Source organism: Cynocephalus volans, chromosome 10 (genome assembly GCF_027409185.1).
Source record: "Cynocephalus volans isolate mCynVol1 chromosome 10, mCynVol1.pri, whole genome shotgun sequence".
In the NCBI taxonomy this organism is placed as follows: Eukaryota; Metazoa; Chordata; class Mammalia; order Dermoptera; family Cynocephalidae; genus Cynocephalus; species Cynocephalus volans.
In genome coordinates, this window is record NC_084469.1 from 2,082,070 (window position 1) to 2,092,412 (window position 10,343).

Consider the following 10,343-nt stretch of genomic DNA (forward strand, 5'->3'; position numbering starts at 1 on the left):
TCAGGTTGGGGAGTTGGGGCAGAAAAAGTTTGCATCCTGGTGATGTTTTTTCTGAGGTGGGAGGCAGATTTCCTTTGTCTTGGTTGCTCTCACCCTCTCTCTCTAAGGTACTACTCTGTCTAACCTTAGAAGATATTTTAAGTGTTTGTTAGAAACTGGAGCTAAAGGCTTGACATTCTCTGTCCATTTCTTTAATAAACTGTAGACTGGTTTTAAGTATCCCCCATCCCCTAGAAAAAAATTTAGAATATTTCATGTGTTACCTGGACCATAAGTACTTTTGTCCTGTGCTGCCACCAAATGCGGCCTTAACATCAGCTGTGAGCTTATCAGTGTGTGCTGCCGGTCCCCAGACCACCACACAAGGCTCAGAAGGGCAGGGGGGCTTGATACATCATCTACTACCTCTGCTGGGCTAAATAACTTGGTTGAGTCAAATGATGGGGTTGAGGGGCTGGCTGGTTAGCTCATTTGGTTAGAGCTGGTGTTATAAAACCACGGTCAAGGGTTTGGATCCCTGTGCAAAAAAAAAAGATGGGGTTGGGCATGTGTGTGCACATGTGAACGTACACAACAGTGGCAGCCTTTAGATACATGACAGCCAGTGCTTTCATGGCCCATTGTGGGATGTGTGTGTGCTCTGTTTTAAGAAATAAGATCTTGATTCAAAGCTGAAAATTTACTACTTTATTCTTTTTTTTTTCCTTTAGGACCGGGTGTGAACTATTCAGGGTGTCAGATCACATGGGCTAAATTTTGCAAAGTAAGCTATCTTATTAAATCCTTTGGTCACCTCTTAGGAGTGGGAGTGGGAGTGCTCACCTGCAAGGTTGCTGTGGAGGGCTGTGTGGGCTGGAAGTCTCTGAACGCTTGGGCCAGTGCTCTATACCCCGAGGAAGGAAAAGTTTGGGATGGTGTTAAATTTTCCCATTATTCTTCTCTCCAGGAAAACATGGCCGGTAAGGGCTTCTCCTTTTGGGTCTGGCTGGACAATATCATTGACCTTGTGAAAAAGTACATTCTGGCTCTTTGGAATGAAGGGTAGGTTGAAACTCTTCTGTCTGGCAGAGAGTGTACTGGTGTGATCAAGTCACCTGCCCTGTCAGCAAGCCCGTGGCAGGGATACCCTGTTAGCTCAAACAGCGTTGTTGCTCCTGCTTGGCTCCAGGTACATCATGGGCTTTATCAGTAAGGAGCGGGAGCGGGCCATCTTGAGCACCAAGCCCCCAGGCACCTTCCTGCTAAGATTCAGTGAAAGCAGCAAAGAAGGAGGTGTCACCTTCACCTGGGTGGAAAAGGACATCAGTGGTAAGCGGGGCTCCTTCTACACCCCCTGGTGGCCAGTGGCGCGTGACTGCTACTAGTTCTGTGCCCCTACTGCCCCCTGGTGGGCCGCCTCACCCACATTTGTAAAACACGTCTGGGTGACTTGTTTTCTCTTAAATTCTGACTGAAGGATTGGTTTGCCAGTTTGTTTTGCTGGCTCCAGTGGCCAATATTTGCCTAGAAAATTGTAATTTACCTTTTATTTTTCATCCACTTTCTTATTTACTTTGTTAATAGACCTTATGCAAGTAGTTATATGCAAGTTTATTGCCTGTGACCCAACTGGATGGTCTCTCTAAAGGCCAGCCTGAACACTTCCACAGTACCAGGTCACTGGGCAGGATGTCCAGGGTCTCAAGCACTAGGTTGGCATAATAAGTCTTTCCCCACCAAGGAAAGATAAATTGGGTCATTTTCTCTGTGATTCCTAAGGCATAGGTTCCATTATCTTTCTTCTCACTTTCCCGTGACAGGTAAGACCCAGATCCAGTCGGTGGAACCATATACCAAACAGCAGCTGAACAACATGTCATTTGCTGAAATCATCATGGGCTATAAAATCATGGATGCTACCAATATCCTGGTGTCTCCACTGGTCTATCTCTATCCTGACATTCCTAAGGAGGAGGCATTTGGAAAGTATTGTCGGCCAGAGAGCCAGGAGCACCCTGAAGCTGACCCAGGTAGTTGTTGATTTTCCATGTTTTCAGCATTTACTTGTTGGGAAAATTAGCAATGACAGGGTCCTTGGAGAGTAGACAGGCAAATGCCCAAATAACCTGGGGGATCTTTGTTCCTCATTACGGGAAAGGACTTTGTAGTGAGTGCTTCTGGGATGACTGATGGAATTCTAGAGAAGACGGGAATCACAATCACTAGTCCCTGCCCCACAGAGAGCATACCCGTCTAGGGGGGAAATAGTACACACACACACGCACGCACGCACGCACGCACACGCACACACACACCACACACACACACACCACACACACACACACACACACTCACACACACACTCATACGCACGCACGCACGCACACACGCACACGCACACACCACACACGCACGCACGCACACACACACACACCACACACACTCACATACACACACTCACACACACGCACACACACACACACACCACACACGCACACACACGCACACACACACGCACACCACACACACACGCACGCACTCACGCACGCACACACACACACACCACACACACACGCACACACACGCACGCACGCACGCACGCACACACCACACACACACACACACCACACACACACACACACCACACACACACACACACACACACCACACGCACGCACGCACGCACGCACGCCCGCCCGCACACACGCACACGCACACGCACACACCACACACGCACACCACACACACACACTCAGACACGCACACACGCACGCACGCACACACACCACACACACACACGCACGCACACACGCACACACGCACGCACGCACACACACACACGGGGGAAATAGTACACACACACACGCACACGCACACACACACGCACACCACACACACACACACACACACACACCCCACGCCTAAAACTGTGAAGAGAAAGTGAGGACAGAGTTCTTTAATAGCAGGATGCCCAGCGAGCCCAGCACGTCTGACAGAGTAGATGCTAGAAGGTTTGAAACTCAGACGGGAGTCTAGCACGCTTCCCCTTCCCCATCACGAAACCATGTTAGTGGTGTCCAGCGGGCTGAGGAAGTGTTCCTGGTAGGAATGATTGCTAGCAGCGTTGGGGCATGACCTACAGAAGAGTGGGGCAGAGATGCATTTTCATGTGCAAAAGCATGTGTGTTTATATAAGTTATATGTAAATTATTTTATATTAAACCTGTAATCTCTGGGGCTGTCCTCAGCACGGAGCAGGGCAGCCCTCTGGTCTCTTCCTGTTCAGCACTTGCTGCTTTGACGTTCTGTTCTCTGTCCAGATGGTAGTGAGGAGTCTCTGATTTGCCACTCCATTTTTATTTAACTTTTTTTCCCCCGTCTGGCCAGTTATTTAACTTTTCTTAATTGTGGAGCCAATAGTGAGCTCTTTAAGGTGATCCTTTCGGGTTAACTCCTGTGCCCTGGTTGCTTCTTAAAATGTTTTTGTCCAAATAGCACACACCGACCCACCACCTTGTGTTCCAGTTTTTCACGGGGATTCTCTCTGAGGGGTGGGGAGGAATGAGGCTTAGAAGAGGGCACTGGAGCTCGTTGACTACTGACTTTCCTCTTTCCTCTGTTCTAGTGTTGAGCTTTGTTCATGCCCTAGACAAGTTTAACTCTCGCTTCCTGTCTGCTGCTTATCTCTCTTTCCACCTTGTGCTTCAGTTGGGAGATCTGTTTATCAGCACCTGTCACACTACTCTTTGTTCCTTCTGCAGAGGACATTTAGGTCCAAGTGCTGGTCCTTTTGACTGATTTTGCTTTCAAGATCCCAGTTCCCGGTCTGAGGCTGCCTCTCCCATTACCGTCGCTGTCCTATGGACTGGAGGCGTGGTCCTTTCCTGCCAGGGACATCCATGTTTCCTCAGGGGCAAGACGCTAGCTAATCATGAGCAAGGAACTAATTACTTGAGTGATTTGCCTGCCTCTGGAGAGGCGGGTGGAAGGAGTTGCATGAGGGCTCACCGTGAGCACGGCGGGGGGCATAAGCAGAGTCCCTGCATTAAGGTGGGAGTCTGCAGGGAGATGAGGCTGCCACTTTCCATCGCGTTGTGTTTTATGCTGTGAGAGTCTCTCAGAGATAAATCGTCTTCCCAGGAATCCTCCCCTTTCGTTACCTCGACACTGGAAGCCCACACCGTGTTTCCTTATAAGACATAAAGGGAGGGAGAGGTTCTGAGCCACTTACAAACTAGATGAAATACGTTTACATTTAAACTACATTTTTTTGTTTGTTTGTTTAAAGTACATTTCAATCTTAGTTCTCCTTTGCTTCTTCTGTTCCATCTCAGTCTGAGGCTGTTTTCCTCAACCATTTTGATGACTAGGGATCTAAATCCTTTTCTGTCTAGGTGTCAGCTCCCCTCAGGTCTGGGCTCAAATGGTTGGATTTATAAGACACCAGACCACTGTCTTAGCAGCTCCCTTGGATTCTGCACTGAATGGTCTGTTTCTTGACCAAGAATAAACTCAGAGGGCAGTCTAAGGATCGCTTTACAGCGCCTTCTCTCAGATCGTCATGCTTTCTGATCCCTCAGTTTCTCCATAAGCCCCAGGCTTTGTGACGCTGCTTCTCTCAGCCCACTCCGCCTTGCCCCATGCCTGAGTGGTTTCTCACCTGAATTCCCCAGATTTCATACCAATGTGCCCAGGGCTCTTTGACAGCTCGGTATAAGCATTCATTGTCTAAAATTCATTTATTCCAATGCTCACATTTCTTTCTTTCTTTTTTTTTTTTTTTGGTGGCCAGTATGGTGATCTGAGCCCTTGATCTTGGTGTTGTAACACTGTACTCCAACCAACTGAGCGAATGCTCACATTTCTAACTACAGAACAAGAATTATAAACAGCAGTGATCATAGGCCATTGGCTCTTCACTCTTCCCCCTCTCTCATTTTATACGTGAGGAAGAGCCTTGCCCCGGGTCTCTTAGCTATTGAAGATATACCTCAGCCCAGGTCTCCTGTCTTCTAGTTGAGGAGACTGAATGGCACCACAAAAACATCTTCCCTGCATATAGAGGCTGCTTTTTGTTTGGTATATTTATCCAACTGGGAAGTTACTAGTGCCCTCATCTAAAAATATAATAGAGGCAAATTAGTGCTGATAGGAATAGGAAGTATAATTCTTGGCTTTGGAATCACAAGCATTAGCATTCTCCACGTTTTTTTAAAGACTCAGTGACGTTGGTATCTGGGCTGGACACCATGCAAAGACTACATAGGCTTGGTTCCTGCATGCAGAGAAGTTATCTAAAAGATATGACCAGGCCAGAATGGAATCCTCAGACCACATGGAGGCGGTTAAACGATCACATAATCTAGGGAAAGAATGAACACAAAGTTGGCATTAGTCTAGGCTCAGGTGGTATAAGGGTATGCTAAAAAGTCTCTTTAGCTCAGGCAAACTTTGTGGAAAGAATTGAACTTCAGAAGTACAAGTGCCTAGGACATCAAATATTATGCGATTGCAGAGTGCAACCCTAAGGGGCAGATGGAAGTTTCCAAACAATCTCTGTGTAAGGATGGAGTGAATTTCAAGTCAGCCCTGGTGAGACCAGATGGTTTCTTCCTGCCCCGCACTCACAGTGAGGTCACAATCAGTAAGCCCAGATTTCTTCTTCCCAGGTGCTGCTCCATACCTGAAGACCAAGTTTATCTGTGTGACACCGTAAGTGGCTTCCCTTCCCAAATTTGCGTTCATTTCTAATGTCCTCAGTTGTCCCCCTGGGAATAGGATGCTGGGTGAGAGTTATCCTGTGATGGGTTGGAAGCCCTTAGACTATGTTTAGTACTCAGCGTGACCTTGTGTGTTTAAAAAGCTTGAGCTTTTACTTTTCTGTTTGAGACCAGAGTTTGATGGCTTGTGTGTGTATGTTTTGTTCTTTTTTTTTTTCCCCTCCATTGTGTCTTGTCAACCTGGCCCTTTCCCCTCCTGCTGCTGCCCATTTCCTACAGAACGACCTGCAGCAATACCATTGACCTGCCGATGTCCCCCCGCACTTTAGATTCATTGATGCAGTTTGGAAATAATGGTGAAGGTGCTGAACCCTCAGCAGGAGGGCAGTTTGGTGAGTATTTGGTTGATAGACTTTGTCCCTATGAGGGACATCAGTCCCCTTTGTGTAATGCTCATGTGTACAGAGCCAAGAGCTGGTCACCTGGATTGGTAGGAGGTTCTAGAGCAGCGCTCTCCAGTAGAAATGGAATATACACCACATGTGTAAATGTAAATTTTCTAGTGTCTACATTAAAAACAGTAAAAAGAAACAGGTGAAGTTAATTTTACAGTATGTTTTATTTACTCCTGTAAATCCAGCATACTGTCATTTCAAGAAAAAGTGAATGAGGTATTTTTCCATCCTTTTTTTCGTACTGAGTCTTTGAAATTCACTGGGCTTTTGACAGCTACAGAACATCCCATTTGGACTGGCTGCACTTCAGCTGCTCGGGAGCTGTATACGGCTTGAGGCTGCCATGTTAAACTGGGCAACCTTAGATCTTGTTTAAACATGGAGAGCTGGGAATGAGTTAAGGTAGAAAGGAGACTGAGCCTTTCCAGAGGCAAGGTCCTGGAAGGAGAGTAAATCTGGTTTTTTTTTAACCTGTCTTGGCCTTAAGAGACAAGAGCTTGGATAGCAGTTGTGGCCTGAGCCCTGTCCTCTGAAGGGCTGGGGGGTGGGGTGTCCCCTTCCAGCTACAGGAATAGGCAACTGAACTAGCTTTCCCTGTCTGTCCTTCCAGAGTCCCTCACATTTGACATGGAGTTGACCTCGGAGTGCGCTACCTCCCCCATGTGAGGCGCTGAGAACGGAAGCTGCAGAAGAGATATGTCTGAGGCACCTACCTGTGTTCCACCGCCCCTTACACAGCCAAACCCCAGATCATCTGTAACTCCTCACTTTGTGGTTCCAGATTTTTTTTTTTTTTTTTACTTCTTCTATCTTTGAGCAATTCAGGCACTTTTAAAAATAGAGAAATGAATGAATGTGGGTGATATGCTTGTATCTAAATGCAAATAGGAATGTATTCTCTGAGACTGTGGTCAGGGTACATGGAATGGGGTGGCTAGAGGGAGAGAAGGAAATCTCTTGTGTGTTTTTGTTCCCCTGCCCTCCTTTCTCAGCAGCTTATTGTTGTTGTTGTTGTTGTGTTGTTAGACAAGTGCCTCCTGGTGCCAGCAGCGTCCTTCTGCCTATTTCTGTAAGCTCGTGCCACAGGCCGCCTGTAGCTGCACCCTCCTGGCATCGCACTTTTAATCTTGCTAACATCCAAATAGAGAATAGGACTATCTAAGCCCCTAGGTTTCTTTTTTAAATTAAAGAATAGTAATAATACTTAAAGGGCAAAAAACTGTATCAGCATAGCCTTTCTGTATTTAAGAAAACCTAGTAAACAGCCTCCTTGGTGCTTTAAGCATTCAGCTTTCTTCAGGCTGATAATTCATATAAACCCTGAAATGAGCTTCAGGTCAAACCCTTTAAATACATCCGAAGCTGTGGCTTGCCCTTTGGTTTTGAAATAGGAAGGTTTGAGGAGAACCTAAACATTTTAGAGTTTTTTATGAGCAGATTTTTATTTTCCCTTGTAATGTGTTGGCCTTTTAGTGGGTAAGGCTGGGCAGAGGGCACTTAAAACCTTCCCTCCCTTTCTCCCTGGACTTCAGCTCCTGTTCTAGAACCTAGGTTGTTTCTGTGGGTGCCTTATCAGGGCTAGGATGATTCTGGCTTCTTTACCTCCAGTTCACTTGATTCTACCAGTGGCATGTCTCCTTCCAGTGTCTAAAGGTCCTTTGTCCTGTTTGCTTTAGGAATCCTGGTCTCAGGACCTTATGAAAAAAGGAAAGAGTTACAGGTGAACAAGACTCAGACTATGGGGCCCCAGCGAAGTGTCTAGTTGAGCTCAGGGAAAATGGTTCTTATCCAGTTTCTTGGTGATTTCTCGCAGCACCTGTAATCACTTCTTCACTTGGCCAGTACAGGGCAAAGGCCTACTGATAAACTCGAGGTCTGCCCCTCGGGTGAGGGGCAGACACCTGGCCTCCCTTGGGGCTGGTAGCTATCTCCTCGCCATTGGGGCCCCACATGTGAGGCATAACAGCTTGCGTGCCTGCCCCTCCTTTGGCCTTTGTGGCTGCCTGCCAGCCTCCACCCGCCGGCTCACCCTCACTGTGCATCTGGGTGCACTTAGCAGTGTGCTAGGTGGGCTTCCTCTAACCCACAGGCACGGCTAAACCACCTTGCCTCTGTGGATCAGAGCTTCTATTCTGTTTGTTAGACCCAGATTAGCTAGTTTCTGAATTAAGGGGGTAAGGACCTTCTCTCCAAAGTGAACAGGGCTTGCCCTTGGCCATCCCTGTCCTTCTACCCAGAAATGGTTGGCATGTAATACTGAGCTCTCCCCTCGCCAGCAGCACTCTTTATTTCATAATAAGCTTAACTCACACACTGAGAGAATATTTAGAAAGATGAGACTTGGGCTTACTATTGGGTTTAAGTCATTGGGAACCGGGAACAGGACTCGGACTTCTCTGGAGCAGACACTGTAGAATTCTTTGCAAGCTTTAGGCGGCATGCACGTCTGCTTCTAACTCTGATGGTAGCAAAAGTCCTGAGAGGCGCTGAGACTTGTCCTGGCCCCTCCCTTAAAGGACAGAGTCCTCAGGACTTGCCCACTTCTCCACTGCCCTGTCCCCAGCCCAGCCAAGGGACTGCCATGGTTCTCTTAACCTACCTATACAGTGGTTTGTGAGCTGCTCTCTTAGCCACTGCATTCAAATTCCAATGTATACTTCATAGTGTAAAAATTTATATTATTATGGGTTTTGGTGTTTTTTGTTTTTTGTTTTGTATATTGCTGTAACTACCTTAACTTCCAGAAATAAAATTTATATAGGAACCGTTCGGTAGCATGGCAGCTCTGTCTGTGGCTGGTGGAGGCTCCCGTTTCCCCCGCTTAAGTTCTGAGGGGGCCTCACACACAGGTAGAACCTGGGATGGCAGCACAAAAGGGTCTTGAGAGAAGGTGGCTGGCCCAGCGCTGGGGCTGAAGGTACCTTAGCCTCATTCCTGAGTTGATGCTGGGCTCCTGTTTTAGGTTAGCCACCCGCCTCGAGGTAAGGGGTGACTGGAGGAGCAGAGGGTCACCATCCAACAACAGAAAGTGTCAGCATGGAGGCCTCCTTCCACCAACCTCTCCGTCCCCCTGACCCCCTCCCTCCCCTTACCCCCTCCCAAAGCTGCTGCGTCCTGTCTGGGGTCAGATAAGCCACCTAAGGGGGGTTGGGGTGTAGATACAGCACTCTCGCCCCACCCCCCAAGCCTCCCCTTCCACACTTGGCTCCATTATCACTTTCTCTTCACTCAGTGGGGACAACACGTAGACACTTCACTGGCTGGTTGTTGCGGGGCCCCTGGGCAGTCAGTGGTGATAATTGAAGGAAGCGTGCACCCACATCAGCTCCTACTCTGCTTCTCCCCACCCCCTGCACTCGCACTGAGTGCCATGGAGATGAGACGAGCCGAGCCTGTGGGTGAGATACACTCCTTCCCCTGCAGAGATGGAACAGGAGATTAGTGCCTTCCCGCCCCTGCCAGCCCTGCTCTGGGTCCCGGTGACTCCCTGGGCGCAGGCTGCAGGCCCTGTCCCCACTTCCCTCGCTCTGAGCTCTGAAGAAACCTGCCCGCAGATCCTTGCTCCCCAAACCCCTGCCCCAGGGAGTGCGTGTTCCTGAGTCTAAGCCCCGTTGCCCCACCCCCATGACAGCTTCTGGACTGGCTGCAGCTTGGTACCGGGGGGTCCCGATGGTGAAGCCAGTCAGTCCTCCTCTCTGCCCAGTCTCCCTCACCATTTGGACCAACCGTTGGAAAACATAGCAGCAGCTGGATGGTGCCACCTGCTGGTCTCTGGTTAGAGGCCAGGGGAGGATGGGACTGCTGCTGAGGCTCTCACAGCTGTCCCTGGCCCCTGGCCCCAGAGGGTTGCAAATCACCTTGGCACTGGCTCTCAGCTGACAGCTTCAAGACTGCTTACAGCTTCGGCTGATGAGGAGAAATCTGGATCATAGTTCTACCAGTGATTCCCAAGACCTTGAGTCCCTGCTTTCTTGGGAATGTGTGCCCCCTAACCTAGTTCTTTAGCCTTCTGAAAAGCACTGACAGTATTCTGGGAGAGGTCAGCATCTTTTAAACCACAGAAAAAGGAGCAGAGTTGTAGCTGCAGGCTAAAAATTACAGCAGCTGCCACAGGAGGGAGGGACCAAAACAACTCCAGCTCCAGGAAGACTCCCGCCAGCTCCCCAGACCAGGAGCCACACCAGCAAAC

At 48.6% G+C, this 10,343-nt stretch overlaps 1 protein-coding gene across 5 annotated transcripts in view; it reads left to right on the forward strand.

The window, feature by feature from the left end:
* Positions 1 to 8,923, forward strand: part of STAT3 (signal transducer and activator of transcription 3) — a 57,241-nt gene extending 48,318 nt beyond the window's left edge. For 2 of the 5 annotated variants that reach the window (XM_063109524.1, XM_063109525.1), the window contains exons 18-24: positions 711 to 763; positions 947 to 1,041; positions 1,169 to 1,308; positions 1,800 to 2,012; positions 5,649 to 5,691; positions 5,979 to 6,091; positions 6,765 to 8,923. In XM_063109524.1, coding sequence (XP_062965594.1) covers positions 711 to 763; positions 947 to 1,041; positions 1,169 to 1,308; positions 1,800 to 2,012; positions 5,649 to 5,691; positions 5,979 to 6,091; positions 6,765 to 6,820 — 713 coding nt within the window. In that variant the 3' untranslated portion in view covers positions 6,821 to 8,923. The remainder of the gene's footprint in view (positions 1 to 710; positions 764 to 946; positions 1,042 to 1,168; positions 1,309 to 1,799; positions 2,013 to 5,648; positions 5,692 to 5,978; positions 6,092 to 6,764) is intronic. The other 3 variants (XM_063109528.1, XM_063109527.1, XM_063109526.1) reach the window with 3 other exon arrangements.
* The last annotated feature ends 1,420 nt before the right edge of the window (positions 8,924 to 10,343 follow it).